We start from the raw sequence: 27,762 nt of genomic DNA on the forward strand, positions 1-27,762 counted from the left end.
GGGGGAGAGGGTGCATTGTGCATAGTATACGCTGATTTCTAAATAATGATTAAATTATATAAGTTAAATACATAGGAATATTTTTTGACAAGAAGATGATACCAAATTTATTGAAAATGCAATTGAGGGATTTGAAAAAACTTAGACGTCTACGATTATTATTTAAAAAATAAGTATTTATTTTATTTTAATATAAAATAAGATGTTTTTAATACTACTGAATTTTTTTTTAATTGTATTCTTTTTTTTAGAAACAAGCGTGGCGCAAGTATGCCTTGCAACCCCTCGCGGCGCCTTTATGGATATGCACACACGTCTTCGACTGTGAGTATGGGTTAGTATAACATATATTAGCACAATACAATATTATATGCTTATAAAATGTATTATTCTATAGGTAATATACAATATAGGTAGATATTATTAGGAATATACCTTTTTTATAGTTGTTTTTAGAAAATATCAAAATAATAGTATTTCATATTTGTTAACAGTAAGAATAGCGACATAGCGTAACACAACAAAATACGATTTGAACAATAAGTTTTAAAAAAATGTATTTAAAATTAAATTAGGTCAATACTATAATAAGTCATTTCAAGACCACGTAATTATTTTTATAATTCTCAATATTTCATTATTGTATTTTGCCTTACAAATGTTGAATAAATTGTATTTTAGGTTTTTAACTAAACACATAATATTATTATCGGTAATACATTAATTATCATTATAACTATAACATCATATATAATTATATTTTAAAACAGCAAATGGGTAGGTACATACATTATCTTATGCGACATTTTTTGATTTTGATTTTATTGAGCCGTCAACAATATTACATTTTTATTCATATAAAAGAAAAAAATAATTCTATAGTAACCATAGTTGATTGGTAATAAAATAATAATTTGGTAATTTTGACATCCTTTTAGTATCAAATATTTATACATTTAGTATAACAACCAAAGCAGGAGCGTCCACATAATATGAAATGTAGTTATAAATGTTTTAACCAGCTCAATGATTTTATTTGTTGTTCAATAGTTTGTTTAAACTTTATCGGTTACGTATCTATTATAGTAAATAAACCTATAATTAAAAAAAAAAAAAATGGTAACATTTTGAAATTTGTCAATATACTTAATGTGCAAAATATAAATGTCAATTAAAATCAAAAGTATTACTTTAAAATATATATTTTAGAGAAGGATGATCGCCGTTTTACAAAATATTTTCTATCTGTATTGAATATGTACCTACATCAGTAAAATTATGGTTAATAGTTTCAGTAAACAATTTTATAAAAATCCTTAGCATCTTTACAGTATAAATTATAATATTGTTAGATATAATGCATACAACTATTATAATATGAAGTACTTTTACGAAATATATTTACATTTAACTTATAAGTAAATAGACTATTGTACCTAAAGTGTTTATTTAATATTTAAAATTGCACTTCCCTATAAACAGTAAACAGTACAAACTCACGTAAACGTATACCTATAAACACCGGGATATTCATGGCACGCCGCATGCTACTGTCTGTTGCTTGATTACGAGTATAGGTAATTACACTTTTTATGTATTAACCATGTAACGAACAAAACCAATAACTTTCATTACAAAAATTCTATGAACATTAAACTATATTATAATCTCGGGAAATATAATGTGATATACAAACCACGTTACTCAATAGACATATTATTATACATATTTATCGCATATATTACACACAGAGTGTAGTAAACGATTAATAGGTATATGTTATTATATATTGTTTATATTATTAGTTTACAAACTCAATTATAAATTGATCGAATAACTACCTACAACGCACTTCGCTTAAGTTGAAATTAATTTGTGTTTCGCTTAATGATCGAGTGAAATATGTTTAATACATAGTTATTATATATTATTATATAATAATGGTAGTATCGGTTGAAGTCAAACGTTAAGAGGATGATGATATACATTTATATAATACGAGATAAATATTTAATACTATACAGCAATTTAATTTAACAATAATATTGTTAATTGTAGTCAATTATCTATACCTACATACGTAGAATACTGATTTCCATGTGTAGTTAAACAATAATAAATGTATATTTTATGGAAAAACAATTTGCCATTTGGTATACGACCGAATGACTGACCGGGATCGAAGATACATGTAGGTAAATATCATATTTTATACAATTTACATTTTTTACAATAAAAATAATCTAATACTCACCTAACATATTTAAAAATAAGTATTTACTATTATTACATTAAATTTTTACGAAGATTAAATATTTACTATTTTTTTTTTTTCATAATTGTGAAATGTCATAACAGTGATTCATTTAGGGTTTTTCTTTATCATTCATGGAAATAGAAATTTTTTTTGAACATTTTGACAATTTGATGTGTATAAACAGGCACGTAGGCGCATATACAAAAGGCGGAGGGTCACCCCCCGCCACCCAAAATTTTATTTTGTATACATGCCTGTGTATAAATATTGAATCAATATCTATCGTTTGATATTATAACGGGGAACTACGTCGGTACTTCACCATATTCGAGTTTTAATGGATCAACTATTAATATAGTATAATATTAATATAATATTTAATGCGTTATTTAATATTACAATTTACAGTTTAAAATTCGGTTTCAACGCGTATAGGGGTCTACGCTCCCAAAAATAAAATGGTTAAGATGTTTGTTGCGATATAAAATGGTAAAAAAAATTAATGTTTGCAAAAATGTAGTGTTATTATCGTACATAATGGTAATATCGATAGAGGCATTTACAAAATAACTTAGGTATATGTAAAATTATTTCTTATAATTTATTTTTGTTTTTAAAACTCGTTCACCGAGATGATGATTGTATACATTATAACTTATAAGTCTTAGGTCTGAACAAAAATTCCCGTCATATAACAACAATAAAAAAAAAAAAAAAATCACACGTCAAGTTGGTGGATGATTGTGTGAGGAGGGGGGGGGGGTTCGAAGTGAAACAATAACTATTTAAAACGGTTGGTATAATATGCATGTATTAGGCAAGGTAATATAATATTATATGTATCGCCGTAGCCTAACATATTAACAGGAAACGTTTTCCATCAAAACTGGCGGTGAACACCTGCCGGCTTCGTTGTCATCGTCACCGTCACCGTCGTCGTCGTCGTCGTTCAGGTAGGGCGACCGGTTTTCGGCCGCGGTGACCGTGGCCGCGTCTACCGACGGCTCGCAGACGGGCGACAACGCCGTGGGACTGGACGTGCCCGCGGACGACGGGCTGTGCGGTTCAACCGATAACGTTTGTAGCGCGACGGCCGGCCACTGGTTGGCGGTGATGATTCGCTCGGACAGCGCCTTGTGTACAGACGACTGGTACGACGCGGCCGCAGCGGTGGCCGACGGCTGGGCAGCGTGATGATGGTGCCATGGCAAGCCGAGCAGGAACGCCGACGCGGCCGCCGGGTTGAACACGATGCTCGGCCAGAACTGTTCGGGCGTGAGGAACGGTAGCGGACCTCCTAGCGTGGGTGCCACGGACAAACAGTCGTTTCTGAACACTGTGATAACACAACGGTAAGCTATTATAATATTATGCTGTATTATGTTAATTATTAACTATGAAAGTTTACAATAAACAAATTTGACGGAAGTAAAGGATCACGGAGTCATACGCGTGGGAAAATCATCCAGTAACGACGGTACTCCGGTACATTATATTTTATTCTATTATATCAAAATACGAAACAATCCCAATAGTTGAATTATATTATTATATTATTTTGTTTAAATACAATTTAAAACGCTATGTATAGGAATATAGAATACGATCATTTAACGAAAATAATTCATTCAATCGAAGTATAAAATTATGCCAAAATGTAATTAGAAAATGGAAGAAATATTCTATACATTGTCCATCAGGCATCAAGTACACAACATTGAACATTGGCTATTAAAGTTTATTTTTCGCATATCTTTAATACTATGGATAAATAAGTCGATGTTCCCACCTTCGTATCAATCATATGTACACCAATTGTTAGCGTTAGTGCACAACTGCTCAGAGAAGCTTATATAGCATTTCCTCAATTGGTTCAATTATCTCAATTTAAATATAGGTACTTATATAATTAGTTTTAATTAATATATCTAAGACATATTAAATATTAGTGTATTTTAAAATAAGTATTTATGTTTTTCAACTTTGTTAACAAATTTAACATTTTTTTTTTTATGAATTTATATTAATTTATTTCTTAAAAAAAATAAATAAAAATATAGGTGCCTAATTTATCTCAGCGTTGGGAAGGAACGGATTCCTGGAACGACTTCTTTTTGTAGGAACGAAGCTTGGAACTGCTTCATTTAAAAATAAAAGAAAAAGAATATGAACGAATTCTTTATATTGAGGAACGTGAACAAAAATCACAATTCCTCTTGAAATTTAAAAAAAAAATTTTTTATTTAATTTAGTTTATAAAAATCAGATAAAATAAAAACAAATTAAATCTATATTATTAATTATTATACATTTTTATTTTTTTATATATTAATTCAATTATTTAGTACTCAATTCCTGTTTAGATTCATTTTTTAAAATTCTAATATTCATTTATCATTTTTATCATTCATTTATTGATATCAAAAATAAAAAGGTAATATTCTAAAATCGCTAGATTGGGTAAGTTAAAACAAGTGGAACGATAACTGGAACGAGTTCCTATTATAGAGGAACTGAATTTGGAGTGAGTTCCTTCTTTGAATAAAGAACGGGGATCTGGAACGAGTTCATATATTAGGAACTTAACGAAGAGCGGAACGAAATCCATTTAAAAAGGAACTTTCCCAACACTGCTTTATCTGATAATAATAATTTACCGTACTACAAATTATACCTTACGATTATGCACACGCAAGCCATCTTGTAAAGACTTTAAAAAATATTGAGGTGATCAAGTTATATTCTACTTTATGTATATATATATATATTAATGAGTGCTTATGGGGACTGACTTGTTGGTTATATTATTATATTTATTAATTATTTTTTATTACTTATAATATAACTATTATGAATTATGATATATTTAGGAGCGATTATTCATCTCTCATTAACCTAATGACCTTCCTTAGTGGCTTTTTCAATCTTTAATATAATATCGAACATTCCTTTTAATCATCCAAAATTATAGTATAAATATTATTATAATATTATACATATCTTTATTCTTAATCTATTTTCAACATGGCCATTTTAGGTATTAAATATTGCAAACTTTACAATGTTTTTTCTTTTTTTACTGTGCATGTGGAACCTATATTTTGTTAGTTGTTACAAATACTATAGGTTACAAAACTCGTTATTATAAAAATAAATTACGTCATCTACTAAGTTTTAAATTCTAATAGAAGCGATAAATTAAATAATTTTACAATGATGTGAATGATGTATATTTTTATATTTTTTCGTGTATAAAATTTTTTAGCTGATTTGTAAATTAGATACGGTTATTATACCCATTATTTAAACATTAACTCAAGTTTCATACTACACTTAATGCAATCAAAGACGAATTTTAATTTTAAGACAATAATTTTGAAATAAAATCACTAATCAATATTATTTTTATTTTTTTTAGTATTTGTTTTAAACGAAGAAACTAACAAAATTAAAATATAATAGAAAACATGTTATCTGATTAAGAGTTTAAATGTTTTAATGCAGTTAGTTTAGTATAAGACGTAAGTTACAACTTATTAAGTAACCCCATAGCTACGGAGTTTTAACCAGAGCAATAAACAGTGGAGTATATAAAGGAATGAATGGCTGTATGATTCTGCATGATGGGTAATATGACAATCCCTCTTTAGAACGTATAAATTATTTATTATTAAAGTATATTTTTAAGTGTTTTATTCCATACATATTTATGAATGTCTCTTGATTGGTCAATTTTTTATATTCTTAATTATATTTTAATTTATATAATATACACTTATTGTAATAGTATTCATGTACCTATATAGTATATATGGTAGTTTTTCCATTACAAATCTCTTAGGTTAGGTAATAAAAATGTAATATTTTATCAATTTTAAATTTGTTCTCAAAAATATTTTTGTTAAATAACAGTAAATATTATATTTATATTTATATTATTGACATAATATTTCTAATACATAAGCTATACCTAGATATAGTATTTATAAATGATATTATTTTTATGACATATTATAATCATATAGTTATTGGTAACTCACGCGTGTGGTCAGGTATGTATGGATTGGATTCTCTGCCCATTGATTTTTCTCGTTTTCTCCATTTAGCTCTACGGTTTTGAAACCATACCTATATTTAACAAAGACATAATTATTATATATTTGGCATTTACATACATGATACATTTTTATTCTATAGTTGAGTCTTAAAATTACAAATTTATTTAATACTAACTCGTGTGTAGATTGTGACTGGACAATTTTTACGAAAAAAGAGGAATCCTTATTTTAAATTAAGAATCAATATAATAAAATAATATGATCACAGTGTTATAAATTATAAATTCAGTGTTAGGAAGGAACTTATTCCAAAAGTAACGGATTCCTGGAACGAGTTCTTTTTGTAGGAACGAAGCTTGGAACTGCTTCATTTAAAAAGAATGGAAAAAGAATATGAACGAATTCTTTATATTGAGGAACGTGAACGAAAATCACAGTCCCTCTTGAAATTTCAAAAAATAAATTTTTTATTTTAATTTTTTATTCAATTTAGTTTTTAATAATCAGATAAATTAAATGTATATTATTAATTATTATACATTTTTATTTTTTTATATATTAATTCAATAGTTTAGTAAGTACTCAGTTCCTGTTTAGATTCATTTTTTAAAACTCTAATTCATTTATCATTTTTATCATTCATTTATTGACATCAAAAATAAAAAGGTAGTATTCTAAAACCGCTAGATTGGTTAAGTTTAAAAAAATGAAACGATAATTGGAACGAGTTCCTTCTTTGAATAAGGAACGGGGATGTGGAACGAGTTCATATATTAGGAACTGAACGAGATCCATTTAAAAAAGAAATTTCCCAACACTGATTATAATGTTTGATGAAAATTTCATAAAAACATGATATTTTGCACTGAAATGTTTACGCACTAAGTAATAATATTTGTTATAATAATGCTGATTATTACGATGAATGATAGGAAATTATAATTTAACCATGATTTACGAACCAATTTTTTTTTAACCCGTATAATACATGTATTACATAGTAAAAATTGTATGTAAAATAATGGATTATTATTATTATTATTATTATTATTATTGTATATTATAATGTATTATAATATATACCTATATATTTCTTAATTTATTTAATGTGGGCTTATTGTATTTATTAAAATGCAATAAATGCATCTTACGTTGTTTATTTTATTACATTTTTAAATTGTAATTCAACTTACTGCATAATAGTTATATTAGTATTATGTTTATAGAAATTGTTTTAGTGTAAACGTACAATTATAGGTCAAATAAGTCAATACTCAATTTAATAGAAAAAAAACAAGCTATAATTTTGATGGAAAACTGACAGTTACACTTTAGTAAAAAAGTAAATTTTCGGTGTAAATGTGTTAAGTATTTACATTTATTGTATGCCCATTAAACTAATTATCATTTGAGCGGATAAAAATATTTAAAAATAAAAATCATGAATTTTACTTTTTTGATTTTTAATCAAGTAAGTATTGTGATTGAAATAAAAAAAGTCAGGATTTTTAAAACTTTAAGAATTTTTGTTAAATAGGAAAATGATAAAAATATAACTCAATTATAATGAGTAGGTGGGTTATTAAGCTAGTTTTAACATAAAATATTAATGAGAAAGATCCGATATTACACCCAAGTGGTATAACGATTTGAATACACAAAAACGTCGGCGTAAACACTCCCAAAATTTCTATTTTTTAACTTTTCCCCAAAACTAATATAGCTAAAAAGTTGAATGATAGCTCATTAAAAAATGATTACCAAGTAAATAAAAAATTAAAAAAAAATTATTTAATTTTTCACAGTTAAAAAAATAGTTATTTTTTTAGAACTTTATCTTCAATCGCTAACTCATTACAAAGCTATAAAGCTGAAAAACATAAAAAAAACCCCCAATAAAATGTGTTTTAATTTTTTTTAAGCTCTGTAGTGCATTAACTATAAAAGATAAAGTTCTGCACTTCTTCTAGCTAATGTAAATCTAACAAGACCCCAAACAACAAAATCCGCTCTCTGGTTTCAGAGATCTATCTTACTAAATGAAAATGAAAATAAAATAAATTGTACAAACATATTGCATACAATTAATAAAATTCTAAAAATTAAAAATCAAGAAAGTTAACAACTAAAAATTACACCTTGTATGTTAGATATGAGTTATGTATGTAAGTACCTATGTTATGTATGTATATTGAAAAAAAATATGATATTATTAATTCTCTTTCCAATTATAGACGATTATATTTCAGATACCATTTACACCCTCCTACCAACCTACTAAAGTAGGTACCGAATACCGTATACCATGCGAACTCACAATGGCCATTGGATATTGTTTATCGCGTATTATATAATTAATTTAGTTTGACTTAACGGCGCGTGTACTTGGAAACTAAAAGTAAGAGAGTATGTTTATTATATATATATATATATAATATGTATACCAATAAATACGGAGAGAGGGAGGAAAAATCCCTTTTTTATTGGCTAGGTTAAAATATTGACAATACACTTAAAACGGGAGTTTAATAAACCGGTGGGTCGGTGGAAGTTTCGGCACCCGAAGGCCATTGTAGAGTGATCCGGCGACGTCGACGGCAATGGTGTAGGAGGAGGTAGAGGGTTAATGCTCTATTTGGACGTCCGATTGGGGTTGATTGTGCGCGTCGCGCGCGTACAAGGGTGTGTTGTGCAACACAATGGGACTCCCCCTATGCACATAGGCCACACGAACAATGCACTTAAATGATCGTTAGGAAATTAGGGAGATGTTAAATCGGTTGTCGAGAAATTGCACCCCAATTAACTTGTAATTCATTACCAGGGAGACCGCGCGCGCCGGGTTTTAAGTCCATCTCAATTGGTTTATTGAATCGTTTAAAGAGCGAGACAATCTACGGTACAGGCAGCAGGCGGAAGGCCTAGGAAATAGAAAAAGAGAGAATGAGAGAGTGAGAGGGTGACTTACAGAAAGGAGAGATTTACACGTATATAATGTAGAGATTTTGTAGCCTCTTTCTCTTTTTTTTACCGTCTTTGTGTGTCCGCTAAGTGTTCTGTGGTACACAATTAGCACGGTGTGTTTTAGTGCGGCTGTAAACTCGAAAGAAAAAAAAATCTATTAATCTCTTTCCATTGTTTTCTACTGCTTTTGGAATATTATTTAAGTCTCGCGTAGTCGATGTGGTGGATTTCAATTAAGCTGTTCCGCATGCGATTCCGGAACAAAAGGATATAGCCATACGAGCAACCACACACAATTAAGACCTATAACGGAATATCTGCAAAGGCGGCCGTAAAAGACAAATAATTATAACGCACTATACATATATAAATTATATCTAGTCATTGGACCGTTAAAAACAATTTATGTTATCCTTAATTGAAATGGAAGTATTGTACGCGTTAGGTAGTTAAAAGCCTAGTAAATAATAATATGTGTATAAATATTAAATACATTTGTTTCCCAACTATAATTATTAATTTTTAGTGTGTTTACTATAGATCATACTGACAAATACATACGAATTTGTAATTAAATTATTACATAATATTATACATTAATTAATTGTAATATATAAATCATTAATAACGTATATGTACATATTAAAAATCCAATTTGATTAGGAAATCTATTATTAACTTTACTTTTTTTTCAAAAAATATATTTTTATGCAGTAATAAAAATACTTTTAATTTTATCCATGTGATTTAAGTGTAACAAATTAACTATAAATTTAAGTATTAAAAAATACCTGAAAGTACAATTTATTTAAATATCTACTATTATAATTTATAACTGATCGCCTCTTTAGTTTATTTTGGTACTTACTTGCAGTTTGTTATCGCTCCACCACCAAACCGTATAAAGTATATAACTACAGTGACCTTACTTCAATCTAAAATCCTAAGTTTCGATATTTATGATCAATATTTCTTTGAATCTCTATATTATCTTAAATTTAGTTTAATCTATAGTATGTGATATATTTAAGGATAAAATATTTCTTTTACAATTTAAAATTGTATTTTATTATAATTTGATCATGTTATTATGTTATTGTTAAATTGTATGTAATTATTATTTGAAAATGTAAAATGCATATCTAATTTACAACGTTATTATTAATTTTAATGAGTTATTTATTACAATATTTAATACTATAATATTCAATTTTTACAATAAAAATTATTATTAAAATAAATAAAATGTATGACATTTTATTATCAATAGAAAGCTGTTTTATTTAAATTTCACTATAAAATATATTTAGCTAAAATGACCACTATTTTAAATTTTTTTAACGCTATATAAAAAATAGTATAAGTAGTTCAATGAACAGTCATCTGGTAGCAGCGGAACGATACATTATACATGGTGCGTTGGTGGAGCGATAACAAACAACAACTTTTATTTTATTTATTTGTTTTTTTATGTGTAGTATAAGCACTTATACATAAATTTGTAATTAAAAATAAAATTATAAATTTGAATAGCATAAAAAATTTTACCTGGACTCTGGCTTCACTGAGATCCAATCTTAAAGCGAGTTCTTCTCTAGTAAATACATCAGGGTATTGAGTCTTTTCAAAAGCTCTTTCTAATTGATGTAATTGATATGTTGTAAATGTTGTTCTGCTACGACGAACTTTTCGGGGTTTATCGTCATCGTGTTCTTCGGACCGATGTAAGGATGGATCGGTTCCACTAGCTGCATATAATGCGTCCAATTTCGATTGGCAATGAACACTCAAATTTTCTAAAAATAATTGCAAAATAATTATAATTTCAAATGCTTAAAAAACAAAAACAATTTAAAGTATTACTAAGAATCTTTAGTTTCTCCTTTTTGAGAAAATCATAAATCATAATATGTCTTGTGGAAAACTATAAAATATATTACTAATCTTGTGTCTTAATTTTGAGGCTCATTTATTTATATCAACAAATAACTTTAAGTAATTAATTATGATAGAAAACGTATGAAATATAATTTTGTGTTTGTAAATTTTCAACAGGAAATATTCGAGTGTGCATTTGATAACATGTCACTCCATTAATCTTTACTTCATGGAATAATACGTTGCTAGATAAACTGAAAAATGTTACAGTCACACAAATTTTTTTGAACTCTAGATATAAGACATATTAATGTCAAAAAAAAAAAAAAAATTTGAATTGGACTCATGGATTAAGCATGTAAATCTGTTCTCTAACCTAAATATCGATGATATGATACATATGCATATAGGTACTATAATTACTGTAGTTTTTATCTGTATAATATTTAAATTTGTAATTATTATTAATACTTAATTTAATTAACTTTCCCCGGGATCATTATTTTATAAATCATCTACTACATATCCCACAGTTAAATTTGTTAATGGAATATCGTACATTTTATTACATTTGGTTATTTTAATATTTATAACCCTTGGTGGAAAAATGTGATATAAGACTTAAATAAACCACTTAAAATCCTACCATTGATAAAGTTGAAATTTTGTTGAACGAGAAAAACTATTAAATTTAGTGCTGGTTGGGTATCATTCTAAAAACGATATTTAAAAAAAAAAAATTGTAAAAAATATGTTTCTTTATTCACTTTAGAGTTATTATCTAAAATGCATAAACCGTTGAAACTCGCAATAAAATGATCAATTACCTACATAATAAAAATAATAAACTCATAAGTCATAATCATATTGTAGTTTTCAGCATGTTTGATAAACATTTATTTGATGCATCTACAAAGTTCATAAAACGATTATTTATTTTAAAAAGGGCATTCAAAATTTGTAGTTAGGTATGAGATACAGCAATAAAAAATGTAATTTGATGATGGTGTTTTGTGACGGAAATAAAGGGTGTTAAAACAACCGGAGAGAAAAACGTTGTCGTCATCAAGTACCTACTTAACTCGTATACAGGGTGGAAAAAAGATGGTCTCCCCTAAGGTCATATGATAATATACGTATTTCGTACTGAGTACCTATACCTCGTTTAATGAGGGTATTTTTTTACTCAAAACATACGTTTTTCGGTTATAACTGCACAAGTTTTGATGATAATTAACAACTATTTAGTAAAAACTATCATTACCTCAAAATTGAGGGCAAAATTTTTATAAATTAATCATTAATATTTTAACCATTTCAATATAATTGCGGTTTCCTATGATGCTTAATGGTGCCAAATTTGTAAAAAAAATCATACAATACATCATTTTGTGATATAATTATGTGACCAATATGACTATAATATATTTTTACTAAAATTTTAAATCAATGTAATTAAATATTTTACCCATTTTAATTATTATTTTAACCTTTTTGACATGTTTTAAATTATTATGTTCTTTTTTTTAAATAAATTATGGTGTTTATAAGAATTAAAAATGGTTATTCATTGGTAGCATGTATAGGAATTTGAATGTTTAATACACATTACGCAGTATGCAATAGTATATTAGTGTAACAACTTACGAATTATAATCATTATTTATTAAAATTTATGTAGATATCTCGTACGCTTGAAACAACCAGACATAATATAAAATTGCATTTTCAATATACTAAATTATGTAATTAAGTTATGAAAATTCTATAAACAGCAGATTTGAATTTGTCACTTAAATACTGTGATAATATGTTGATGCAAAAGTCTACACCATGATATCAATCCTTACAAATTTGAAAATTATTCATTTGATAAACGTAATTCAATTTCTTACAATTTGAAATAAAAATAAAAAACATAGAGTATAAATATCATTTAGAAAATTAGAATCCTATATTCTTTTATCGTCCTGTATATCATTTTGTAGCGGAGAATGGTAAAATAACATGTCACTATGTAATAGTGTCAGCCTATTATTATATTGTCATACAACCCTCGGTACACGCTCTTAAACCTTTTTTCAGATGTAGTTTTATTGCTTCTAACACAAGTATTATATTATAATATTAATTATGATGGCTACACATCAACGCATGTACTGTCGTGCCATTCTTATAAAATATAAACATTATCAATCTATAGTCAATTTTTTAGAAGGTTTTCAGTTTTTTATATCCAAATCCAAATGGACCCACAGTAAAACACGGTGTATACCAATTTACTTATTATGCGTTTCTAGTAAAATTTAAAGTAAATTATAAAATATGGATATATATATATATATATATATATATACTATATACCAAAGATTTATTACCAAAAAAAAAAAAATGCATATAGAATTTTTATGGATAATAAAAGTAAATTTTTATTGTTATTTTTAGATGTTAATCAAAGCGATGAATTTATTGGTTTTACAATTAAGTTAACTTTTTTTATAGTAATGTTCCTAGGTATAGAACTAACTAAATCAACTACTATTTTTTATTAATTTTCTCAAAAAATCGTACTATAATACTTTAGCTTCTTCTATCGATAGAATAATGACATTAGCTAATGAAACATAAATTAAATTCTATTAAATCCTCTAATAACCATGTGAATATAATTGTTTGTATCTAAAGTATTAATTGTATTATTTTATTATTGTTTTAGTGTTTATACTATTAAATATATAATATTATAGTTTAATCGTATGATTCGTTGAAATAGAAATAAATATTACGTTGGCTCTCATTTTTATAATCGTGAAAATATCATCGGATTTTCTGCTTAATCATAACTTATAATGTTTGCATTAATCTATGTAATTTGTCATAGGTTAAAAGTAAAAAGTATTTTGGGTATGAAGGTAACTATATTAATAGTATATTGTATCTATTATTATTATTCTTTTAAAATTATTTTCACTTTGATGGATTACGCATACTATGTAAACTTAATGTATTTTAGTATGCTTATATAGATATAGAAAGTATCGCTATATTGTCAGTACAAAATGTATTGTAAACGTTTTTCTGATTTAATTAGACTGTTTATTATGAAATTTACATAATATCGTAGTAGTGCATAATGTACAGCGTTTTCCGGGAAACGACGATATGAACTTTTTTTTTATTAATTATTACTCGGTTACGTTATTATTATGATTTCACTCCATACACACCCCATTAAAGCACCATGTGCGTACTACAAGTATATAGGTACCTATTATACCTAATTACGAGTAAATGGCTGTAAGACCCGTCCGGAATGGTGGCGGCGGCGCGTACACGCACATTGTATAGGTTCATAATATTAATCATGTATTAAAACGGTCATATTATAAGCCGCTTACGAGGTTTTTGTTATTGCGCGTTGATTGTATAATGCACCCCTCGCCCCCACCTATAGTGTGTGTAATATATGTAATAATAATCGGCTTACAAAACGATCAGTTTCCAGATCGCTCGTGTACCTACGTGTATGTATGTATATAATATCTACTCCGTTCGTACACGTTTCATATATACCTATATACCTAATACGATATATGATGTACAATATTATATTATTATTATATTATTTACACCCCAAATCTACGAACTCGGCTGCAGTACGAAATTTCAATGTGCGTGCAACAGATATGAAATGTACGTCCGTTTTACGCCTATTGTTGTAGTCGGCGTGCACATTACACATCCGTACGCGCGCGCGCGCACTCGGGTGTGTGTTCACTTGACTTTCGTTAAAATCCATTGAGTTTCCCGCCGTCCCTCTCGGATTTTCTACCAGTCGCCATCACCGCCGCCACCGTTCAGCTGGTCCTCCACCGCTCTATGATCAAGTTTTTCGCGCATAAACAGAAATATAATATAATACATAATATGCGAAATATATAAATTATTGCTGTTCAAATTAAATATCATCTAATACCGAGTAATACTTGACAATTGCTGCAGGTACCTACTACTTATTTATTTTGTTACGATTTCACGGAACATATATCATACGCACAGACGATATGTTTTTATGCATCAAGAGTAGGTATTGAGAGGCACTTTTTTAATAGTATATTATTATTTAATTCCGATAATTTGGCGTGGTACGGGTACCTACTACCTAGTACATGGGTTAAAAACACAAAAGCTAAACATATATACATATTATTATACCAGATTAGTGTCACTGATATTTTATAGTTATTTAATATTTTAGTACAATCTATAATGATACAGCAGTGTACAATATTATTCAGCATTCTATGTTTTAAAAATATAATATTCAATTTTACTTTCGCTCAGTTTCTATTTAACGGGACAAACTGTATAATTGGCCGGGACAGTGGACAATGGGACATGCCTTTTAAACCGAGACAAATGAGTGAATGACAAGTCTAAGTATCAGTTACAACTGTTACAAGATAATGATAACTCATTTGACTTAACTTGATTGGTTAATGCGCAGCCTTAGTTTTTAATTTCATAGATATTTATTATGATAGATATAATGTATAAGATGTTAATGATAATAATTTTCACAGTTTTTTTCAAATATATTCATCGTAAAATTCCATATTACTTATAACACTACAAAATACAAACACTAAAAGAGCAAAAGTTTTCTCACCCTTGCATTGTCTAGTCATCACTATCACGACTGCCAGTCTACCGATGTCATTGAATCAACAGTTTATAATGACATATTGACCTATCGTAATGGGAGTTATTTATCGTAATTCAGCAGTTCATTATTATCATATTTTTATTTATATATCTTAACAATTTAGATTTAAATTATGCATTTAACATAATATAAATAATATGATATACAAATAAATAAACCTATTAAAGATTGTTTTAATGTAAAAAAAAATTATAACACTAATGATAGTTAATCTAAAAAGTTTTTGATGTGAAAAGAAAATTTAATTCCCAATGTATAGTGCATTTTATTTTAGTTAATATTAACTTTCTCATTTATATCTAGTATATTATATAGGTACCTATAATTAATTAAATGTATAATATCATACTTGTATTTTAAGCTTAACCTTTGAAAACGATCATCAAGACATTAAGTACTTTATTGTTCTAATCCATTTAAAATTAAATTGTTTGTGCTTAATTTAATTGAAGCGCTCTTCGAAAAATTATTGATTTTCATTGTAAACAATAATACTAGAGCTGAATAATAATTAAAATATAATAATACTCTTAGCATAGATGATTATAAAAATGGTAAAAATAGATGGATATTTAACCATTAATATTTTTTAAATAGGTAGGTATATTTTATATTTATTGATACGTAATTAAAAATAGTGTGTAACAAACACGGCAGAGATACATCTTTTTATTGTATATCATATTATGTAAATATGTAGTATAATATGGTATATATTTATCAATCATGCGTATAAAAACAATTTTTAAGAGTTTTCACCATTTGGATTTTGAGCTAAGCGATAAATGTAATAATTTTACAATAATATATGTTTTTTTATTTTTGTATCTGTCATTACTTTTTGATATGTCAAAATATTTCGATTATTGATTTTGAGGGTGGTTTTAGATAAAAAAAAAAATTAGATCTAGTTTGTACTAAGAAAAGGTCAAAATTAAAAATGACCACCATTTTTTTTTTATAGTTGTGAATAACAAAGAAAAAGAGAATTTTTTATAAATAAATAAATTGTATTGTTATTATATCTGTATAAAAAAATATTAAAAATACATGGACATAATTTTTTTATATGCATTTAAAGTTAGAATTTTGACAAAATTGCAAAAATGTGCAAATTATTTTATAGTTTGAAACTAATAGAAGTGCTTTCGCTGAGAGGCTTCTTCTTAGGAAAATTCAAGGTAAAAATACAAATTGTAAATATAAATTCTTATTGTATATAAATAATGTATAAGTACAAATTGTATTTTTTGAAATAAAAAAATAAATAAAAAATATATAAGAGCAATTATTTTATCGATATTTTAAGTTCAAATTTGGACGACATTTATTATTTAAACGGTAAATAAAGATGTTAATAATTTTGTTACAATTTAAAAACATTATTCATGGGAGTTTTACGTATATTATATTAATTTAAATTTCACTAGGTACACGCGATTAAATACTATACATTATAAAAAAAAAAAAAAATTATATAAACTTACGTAGAAATATCAAGTATAATAATTATATAAAAATAAAACATATCATGAAATATACTGAATGATATTATAAACTGACAAACGGTTTTCGTTCAGGATCGTTTTTCGTATATATTATAATCATTGAGTTCAAATTTAACATACACATAATAATAGTGGCCCAATTAACATTAAATGTACAACAGAGTGGTACGCACTTGCCTAACTATCGGTATATGTTTTAATAATGTATGCTCTTACTTAATTAAGAGTTTATAGAATGATTATGTTTTGTTTTATTTGTCTGCAGTATCCTTGTTGCATATATTTGAATTTTGTTTATTACTAATTTATATTTTATATTTATCTACTTAATAATTTACTAGAATGATCATTTCCTTTAAATAACTTTTAGATAACGTTTTATTGAGTTTAATAGTTTGATAGTATTACCTATTTAATATTATAAATTCTGTATCATATTATTTATTTATACCTATTAGTCTATTTAAGCTGGTAGATATTTTCTATGTCTTATGTCAAAAAGGGGTGGCGAACGCTTTTGTAATCGTGTGCCAAATTTTCCCAATCAAGGTTTTGAATATTTTATACGTGTCCAAATTAAATTATATTTTTACACTTTTACATAGAATCTATGTACTAAAAATAAAAATTAAATTAAAATAAAATAAACATTAAATATTAAATGGTTAATTAGTTTCTATTTTTAAAAATTTAGCACGTATATTATTATCATTGTTTTATTATGCGGATGCATAAATTACAAAACAAATTCCGTAGGTATTTTTCGTAAAAATATCCATTTCTATCCATTCTACAAAACGGTTTTGAATTTCAAATTGATATTCTTAATTCAAGTTTGATATATTCATCGATACTATTTATAATTTATTTCAAACTAATTTTAATGTATTTTAATAATAAAAAAGGAAGGGGCTTACATTATTTATATTTTTAACTAAGCTATAGTAGTAGGTTAAATTAAAATACTACCCATCTGTGTATATACTATTTAATACTTTGATAAAAAAAATATATATATTTGTAGTATCCATATCGTGTTATTATCCATTTTGAGAAAAGGATACAATACTATAGATAAACAGTACAATCCACGTCTATCACGTTGGTTTCGACAATATAATTTACTTTACTATGTATAAAATGTAATAAATAAATATACAGTTTAATAAATTAATTAATATTTTATGAAACCAAAAAACATAAATTTTTGATGAAAAAAAAATATTATTGTCTTACCGTTTTTGGACCGATGAGTTGTTCCGAGAATTTGATCGATGCTGTATACGTTCCTGGCCGATTTGGTGGTATCCATATTGTATACAATTAAATTATAACCGTTGTTATTGTTGTTTGACGTATATTATCACTTTTGATGACTTCGGCGACAATCACTGCGTCGACGTGATCGTAACTTTAAATGTGTAGCATAGAATTCTCACCGTGATCGATGGTGTGGGCCTTCTCTCACGTTCGCGACTACTGAATGACACATGGTGTGTCGGCGCTGCCAGACTGAAAGGACCGGTGGCAGGCGCGCGCGCCCCCAACCACCCCCCGCGTGGCCAACCGTTTGGGGTGGTTTTGGATGGAGGGCGGATGCGTGTAGCCACAGTTGCCAATCCCATTGTACACTTCGCCCTACCCACATGCCCTGCGCCCCGTATGATGACCGTGCTACTAGTATGATAAACGCTATAATAATAATATAATAATAATACATTATAATAGAATAACAAATAATTAAATAGTCGTATTTAAATATATGTTTTCAGTTTACCACAAAACTGTCAATAATCAATGAACGACGATCTTACAATACAAAATTCGAATTACTCTGGTAAAATTATAATACATATTAATTATAATATTCTAGTCTATCAAATAGGTTAACTCGGTTATAATATATCACTGATAAATATTTTGCATTTTTATTTAATTCTCATACTTTTAAAGACGACTATTCCATTATTATTTATTTTTTTAAATATTTTCATGTATTTGAAAATTAAATACCTATATTATATGTTGTTGTAATGTTTTTGACTTTTTTTCATAAAATATATTATTGTAATATGTTAATTTTTCATAATCAATGTTAATAATTGAAAAGTGAACTATAATCAAATATCCATATACTTAAATATGATTTTTCATTGTGTAATAATAATAAAAGTATATATGTCATAGAATCTTAAATTAATGTATAAAATACTAAAAACTACAATCCAATGGTGAGTATAGGTAACTATTTTAACAGCTTAAATTGTGTTATCTTACTAATTACTACTCATCATAGATAAAATTATGTTAACTTATCATTTTTGTACACAATTTTATTTAACGCAGTTGATTTATACCAACAATGTGACACTACCAACTCAATGAGTCGACGAAATCATTTCGTCGAAACGTACATGTCGGTTTTTGTACTGCTGAATAAACTTCGTTTTTACTACTCCTCTCTGCACTGCCAATTAATAAGTTAAATTTTCCATTCAATAACCAATAGATACATAGAACATATTAATAAGAACACATGTCTCTTTAATCTGTTTTTGTTTATTTAACAATTATTTAATTGTTTTATTTCTATGTTTTATGAGGTCATAAATATCATAGTATTTACTTTAATTAATGTGTACCTATTTTTGAATTGGACCACGCTCATATCGTATACAAATAATTAATATACCAATTACCAATAAGCCACATTATGGTAATACGTTTTCAATTTATAAACACTAAAACATCAAACATTATGTATTATTATTTATTGTAAAATTCTATGAATAAATATATTTTCGAGAAACAATTTAATAATGTATTATTACATACAATACTCATTTATAGTCTATTATATTATTAGATACTTGTTTCAATTTATAGAAATAACGACAACAAGTAGATGCTTAAATCAGAACTTATAGGGATTAGGTATAGTAAGTTATATAGTTATGTAAACTGTGACCTAATGCCCCAAACGGCCTTTTTTTTTGTAAAATGCGCTCCAACTTCAGTAATACTCGTTTGCGCACAGTACATAAATTTTTACTTGTAAACTGATAACTCGTTTGCGTACAACGGAAAATGTAAATACCCGCTAATACACATTTTGACCTGTCAAATGACGACTCGTTTGTGTACTCAATTTATACTTATACTGTAACTTAGTACCTAGTGCTAGCAAGATAGTAGATACCATTTATCATTTATCACGTACTAATTGAATTTAATACAATCAAGTTACAATTTTAGCCGGTGATAATTCAGGTACGTTTTGAGTTATTATTTACCATTATATGTATTACAGTATAACTATTATGCGTATGGTATAGTTGAACGTGTGATGTTAACGATACTAAATAGACAGTTATAAGCCTGTAAAAGTGAGAAGGAAAATATTTTTTGAGTTTTCGTAGACTTTTTCAGTATTGCTATAGTTTATGTTCGCAAGCGAGTTCTACGTATGGGGTCATTTATCGCAGATATTAAAAATTCGTGTGCGCGCAATTGAGCTGTGCATTTGTACGCAAAGAAGTCGCAAAAAAGGGTAAATGTACGTAAATGGGTATCGCCCTCCAATTTTTATGTTTGCCAAAAAGGTATAATGTAAACTGCACCCTTTAATGCTACGGTCGTACGGTATACCATTCTTAAGTCCGGAAAGTGTAACCGAGTATTTTGTAAACTATTTAATGAAATCAAAACCTAACAAAAAAAGAGTGACACGATTTTCGAATTATTAGTAGATATGTATATATAAGTAAAAAATAAATTAAAATAGAAACATATATTGAATTATATAGTATAAATAAACCCTTTAAATATCAAAATTATAAAACAAAAAAAAACGCTTGCCAAGTCAGAGATCGACATGTAAACTTTCTCGATTTTCAATTTTTAGAAATGTATTAATTGTATGCAATATGTATGTAGGTATAATGAATTTTATTTTCATTTTCATTTAGTAAGATAGATCTTTGAAACCAAAGAGTGGATTTTGTTGTTTGTAGACTTGTTAAACTCACATTGGCTGGGAAAAGTGCAATGAAGACTTTCAGAACTTTATATCTTTTATAGTAAATTCACTACAGAGTTTCGAAAAAAATTAAAACACATTTTATTAGGCGTTTTTTTTTATGTTTTTCAGCTTTATAGCTTTGTATAATTTTTTTTTGAAAATTTTTAATCCCACATTTTATATTTACTTGATAGTCCCTTTTTAATGAGCTATCAACCAACTTTTCAGCTATAATAGTTTTGGGGAAAAGTTAAAAATAGAAATTTTGAGACTGTTCACGCCAACGTTTTTGTGGATTCAAATCTTTATATTGCTTGGGTATGATATCGGATCTCTTTCATTAATATGTTATATTAAAGCTAGCTTAATTACCCACCTACTCATTACAACTGAGTTATATTTTTATCATTTTCCTATTTAACAAAAATTCTTAAAGTTTTAAAAATTGAGACTTTTTCATTTCAATTACTTACTTATTTACTTGATTAAAAATCAAGAAAGTAAAAAATGTAAAAAACTACAAAGTTTAATCAATAAATATAATAGTGATGAAACTTCAATAGATAAATATGTATCAACAATATGTTATTATTTGTCTAAATATTGACTTTATAAAATTATGTATTTCTTTAATTTTTAATTATATTCAATTAATCTTTCATATTATATGGCTGTAATGAATTAAGTATAAATTAATATTATCTAAAATTACTAATTACTGTAATTAGTAATTTTAGATTTATAATTTTATTTAATTTTGCAAAAATATAGCTAAAATTGTATTGGCGCAGTTTACATTATATTGTCTTTTTAAATTTGATAAGAACTTGAACGTAGTTTATACGTGAGTCATGTGTGATTTTGTATTACATATGTAATGATTAAAAGGATGTATATGCGATTTCTGGCCATTATTTAGGTACTAATGAAATAAATGATACTCTTTGGTCTTTGGTTATTGTGACTACCTACATAATATGATTTTCCGGTAAGTAAACACAATTTGATTGTAGCGACTACCAAAAAACGATTTACCGATATTATTTGGTTGAGTTTATATACCGTAAAACTCATTATAACCGTTATATGAGTATATTTAAAAATTCCAAAAACTAGAAATTAAATAAATTCATTACTAAATTAAAAAATGTCGGTGAATATCTATGCCAGGCAAATTATTTTAAATATAAAATAATAAATTAATAATAAATACCTAATATAATAATATAGATATTAACTACTTATTAAGTAAACTATTTAGATTGGTTATACGTACCTACTATAGCTATTAGCATTGAGTTTTGAACATAAATTAAGCATACATAATAAATACTGATCATATATTAATAATTGAAGTTTTAAAATACACAATAATACATTTTATGGACACATGGTTAACTCATCATAGGTAGTTTCACTAGTTTTTACACGTGTTAATTATATCCATTAAATATTACATTTATTATACAGATATAAATGTTTAATGTATAGATTTATTATTTTAATTAGCAAAAACCTACTTTTGTACTCGTATATCGGTTGGAAAATGCTACTGGGAACAAGAGAGAAATATTGTTAATGTGATTTTGAATAGAACAATTGATATATTATGTTGTAGTAATCCATAGAAAACTATAGATACTTATTGTTTAAAATGTTAATTATTTTACTTCTTAAACACTTCATTCCTGAATGCCGAGGATTAAGAAGTATACACCTAATTACGATATTGAAAGTTTAAAAATAATACTTCGATAAATTGTGTGTGTAAAATGTAAAACTTTATTAGCTTTTAGGCTTTGAATATCTATAGGCTTTTACTTTTAAAATTAGATATATAAGTCATTTGTCATAAAAGCTCATTTAATTTTAAATTTTGCTGAATCATGGTTAATAAATAAATAATTTAGTTCATATTCATATTAATGTACTATAATATACCCCATTATCCCCCTATATTATATTATTATAATATTTTTAATAAGGGGACTGAATAGCTTGCGAAAACAATGCTAACAAGGGGCAAGGGCCACTATTCGAGTTGAAATCGCAAATTTAATTCAAACCTATCACACACGAAGGGGTTTTTCCACTTAATGAGTTAAAAAGAATATTTTGTTGTATTACTAAAATTTATTTTTTATTCTCGTGCATTTTAATAACTCATAATATAGTGTACTTGTGATTTATTATAAACGGTCATTTAACAATTAATTACATAATGATTAAATGCGAAAAAACTTTAAACTAAAATTAATTCAAAGAAACTTATGCAATCAACTAATATACTAATATTATTAAAACTAAATATCTAATACATTAATAACAAAGTAAATATAATATATTTGCTGTAATATCTTAAACGTTTTAAAAATCCATTTGATTAATTTATTATTATTATTATAGTTATAAATATAATAGCAACAACATAGTATGCTATTAAAAATAATTAAAGAGATTTTTTAATTATTATTTAATAAGTTTTTGAAATAAGTTAATAAAGCTCAACTATTTCCAAGTACCTACTTATTATAACGTATATATTAATAAGTAATAACAAAATAATACGCAATAAGTAAATAAAACAATTATTAATAATTTTACTTTAGACTATTTGGAGAGGAATAAAAAAATGTTCTTTTATATAAAATACATGTTATAATTCTATATCAGTAACAGTTATATTACTATCTTATTTTTCAATTTGTATTATTTTGCTTGAAAATTCAATTTCAAGTCAAATAAATATTTCATTTAACCCTAATGCCCTAATTAATATTATACATTTTTATTCGGATAATTATAATTTTATGTAGATAGGTATGTTGTATGCAATTATATAAGTTTATTGTTAAGTAAACTATGGTGAAAAATGTATTATGATTAGCAATAAAAACAATAATAAATGTAGACATTACGGATCATATTGTAAGGAAATAAGAATAAATTTACAAAATATGTGGTACTTAATAATATTATAAATGATAAAAGACAAATACGTCAGGTACGCCAGCCATGGCTTTGAGGTGTTTATAGGAGACCTATATGGCGAAATATAATTATATTATTTCTAATTAGCCTCTTGTACTGTAGAGTAGCTACATAAAATGTTCAAGACTCGAAAGAATGGTCAAAAACCGTCCAGGATGGAGGTAAAATGAAGTATTATTATTTCAAAACAACCAAGGGGGTTGATCACTAAGGAAGAACACTTGACAAAAATTAAAAGTAAAACAATAGCTTCAAACATATATTGTTTTATAACTTTTAACTTTTCTGAGTTTTCTGAGTTTTGTATTTTTTTACATTTTGAGATCTTTTTAATTAAAATGTACGTATTTCGATTAGTCAAGTTCATATTGTTACTGAAAGTAGTCTTGACACTCAAAATTATATTCACTAATTATATTATATTATAAAGTCTGCATATTATAATTCAAATCACTCAAGTCATAAATATTAAATCCACCTAGAAATGAACACTGATTTTTAAACTACCATAGTGTCGTGGCATTTTAAAATTAATGAATTAATAATAATATTAATAGTATAATGATGTAACCAGTTAGGTATGTTTATTTTGGGTTTAATACATAACACGTGAACAAATTAAATAAAAAAAAATTCACATACGCGTGTTGGTATTGGTATAGAATATAATAAAATATGGTATAATACAAATTGAAATAGTATGTGTTATCGATATTATAGTTATACATTTGAATATAGTTTACGTTATACGGCTTGTGAAAATTTATAATAACTCAACAATGAACAACAAAATATAAATTAAGCCATCAGTAATTGGATATGCCATTAGATGTCATGGAAGACATCATAATAATAATACGTACATAATAATATTTAATATCTACCTATATTCGTAAAAAATACATATATATATATATAATATAAATACTTAATAGTAAATATTTGTAACTTACTGGTGTTTCAATAAAACAAAAAAACTAAAATAAATAGTCATTATTTTAATTTATAATAATTAATATGCTATATATACATATATCATTAGATTTTAATATTTTTGATAGTATAGGCTATTAGAAATGAAAAATTTACAAAATCATAAATGATTTTCCAGATTATTTTCTGTTTATTGATTTTACGTTATTATTAAGATAATTGTTAAATTGTTTACTGGACGAAGCAGCATTTCGTTTTTGATGATATTTTAAAATTTGGATGTAATTATACGAACGAAACCATTATATATATATATATATACATACATAGATCATAAATATATATCACATCTTTATATGTATAATAGGCTATAGATGAACCAACTACCAATAATCAATATGATATACATTTACAAAGTTAATTAATAAATAGGAGTTCTTAAAATGAGAAAGGAATGCAAGTAAATGAGTATTGGTATAATGCAATTTTATTTATGAGCAATAGTGCAAAGGAATTAAAAAACATTATGTTATTGACGTTATTAAATTGCTATTATAATATTATACCAGGTATAATTTTTTACGGTGTATTATTAATAATTATTAAACATAAGTGTGGGTGAATCAATATTGACAACAAAATGCCATACGAATAAAACGGGGGCAGATCTATGGAACCAAACCGGGGCATTTGTGCCGGAAGTCTTAGTCGGGAGGCACTCAATTTCATCAAATAATAACTGGATAAATTATCAGTTTAATTTTATTAATACGCTATTTTTATATTTTACTCCGTGTAAAAAATATTCTAGATCCGCTCAGGCGGCCAGGCCCGTAACCAGACCAAATTTTCAGGTGGGGCAAACCAAATTTTTTTTTGGGGGGGGCATTATATATATAAAAACAATGTCATAAAAACTATTTTTAGGAGGGACAACGACTGGGTTTGGGGGGGGGGGGGTATTGCCCCCCTTGCCCCCCGTAGCTACGAGGCTGGATCTACCCCTGAGGAATAAATACATATTGATGATCCTACTCCGCGATTAATAAATACTGTTCAGCGCTAATATCTCATACACTCGTCCCGTTTAGTTACAACCCATTTCAGTAAACTTTCTTCAAGATGACACGATGTTACACTAATATGATATAATTGCATATTCGAATGCTGTTACAGACGAATAATTTTATATGCCTATCGTACATTATAAGCATTCCGCTCACGGACTTATCGCGCGTATAATATTAATAATAACCGTTAACGTCACGTGTTCGGTGAACGTCACTATATGTTAGTATATTATATTATTATATAGTCGCACGTGTATTATTATTCTTTACGCATAATAATATATCATATAATTCGTCCGGAACAAGGCGCCTATAGCCGAGTCATACAATAATTACAAAACGGTCTCTCGACAACAGTGTCATAATATTATACGTTATTTTGACTTGCGTATTTGGACTTACTATACATAAATAATATATAACATTAAATAAGCGACGCGTCGTATAGTTTTGGACACAATGCCCTCGCGCATCAGTTATCATAGTACTTACCTATATATATATATATATACACACATACACACACATCACTTTAATATTATAATACTATATTGCACACAATAGGTACATACGCGTATCCGTTCGTTTTGTGTCCTGTCTGATGTCCCGTCGCGTCTCTATCCTCCCGCGCGTCCATCGCGATTCTTGTGATGTAAAGTTTCTCCGACACCGAGTTCAAAAGTGTTAATATAATCGTCGCCGTATAGTCATTCACATATTACGTATATATAATATAATATTATAATAATGCGACATAATATGCAATAGGAGATACCTGCGAGTGTGCAAATATAATATCATATGCAATCAACTATGAAACGTAGGTAATATATAATATTATGTGTGCAAGTATTTAAAATATACGCGATCCGTGCGGCGTGTCGGTGGTTGTACGCGGGCGGCCCGCAGACGGTGTATATATCTCAAGCCGCCGCCAGAGGTGTGGGTGGGTGTAATATTAATATACTAAACGCGAGCGCGGGCCGGGCCGAATAAAATACACAGAAAGCGCCGCCGCCGCCGCCGCCGCCGCTGCCGACGACGACGACGACGACGACGACCCGCGGGCGGTGCAGGTGCGACGGCGTACACACCGCACCGGCAAAGAACGCGACGGAAGATGACGACGAGAGGAAATGTCAAGTCGCCGCGGCGGAGGGCACCGATGCGATACTATATTATATACTTGCCGGTATACGGATATTATAATACGTACGTATATATATATAGACTACGCGTGAGGCTCGTCGTCACAATGGCAATGCGAAACTCATTATATTTCGTCTGCGCGCGTTTAACCCTTTCGCTGAAATCCGCGCGCGCACACCCGTGCTGCAGTGTCTCGCCGTGTACATT

At 27.3% G+C, this 27,762-nt stretch overlaps 1 protein-coding gene across 1 annotated transcript; it reads right to left on the reverse strand.

Annotated features, from left to right (window-relative positions):
* Positions 1-1,454: 1,454 nt before the first annotated feature.
* LOC113557175 (retinal homeobox protein Rx3-like) lies at positions 1,455-18,849 on the reverse strand. The gene is made up of 4 exons (XM_026962527.1): positions 18,628-18,849; positions 10,828-11,075; positions 6,298-6,385; positions 1,455-3,593 (listed from the first exon to the last, which is right to left on the reverse strand). The coding sequence occupies exons 1-4, from the start codon at positions 18,701-18,703 to the stop codon at positions 3,118-3,120; spliced, it is 888 nt and encodes a 295-aa protein (XP_026818328.1). The 5' UTR covers positions 18,704-18,849; the 3' UTR covers positions 1,455-3,117.
* Between the last annotated feature and the right edge of the window lie 8,913 nt (positions 18,850-27,762).

This window comes from Rhopalosiphum maidis, chromosome 4 (genome assembly GCF_003676215.2).
Source record: "Rhopalosiphum maidis isolate BTI-1 chromosome 4, ASM367621v3, whole genome shotgun sequence".
NCBI classification, from domain to species: domain Eukaryota; kingdom Metazoa; phylum Arthropoda; class Insecta; order Hemiptera; family Aphididae; genus Rhopalosiphum; species Rhopalosiphum maidis.

Bases quoted from the DNA above. Each gene is read 5' to 3' on its own strand.
- LOC113557175 (XM_026962527.1), bottom strand. From the start codon at position 18,703: ATGGATACCACCAAATCGGCCAGGAACGTATACAGCATCGATCAAATT. The intron at 6,386-10,827 runs GTAAAATTTTTT...TGTTAAATATAG, and splicing joins TCAGTGAAGCCAGAGTCCAG to GTATGGTTTCAAAACCGTAG. The intron at 3,594-6,297 runs GTGAGTTACCAA...GTGTTATCACAG, and splicing joins ATACATACCTGACCACACGC to TGTTCAGAAACGACTGTTTG.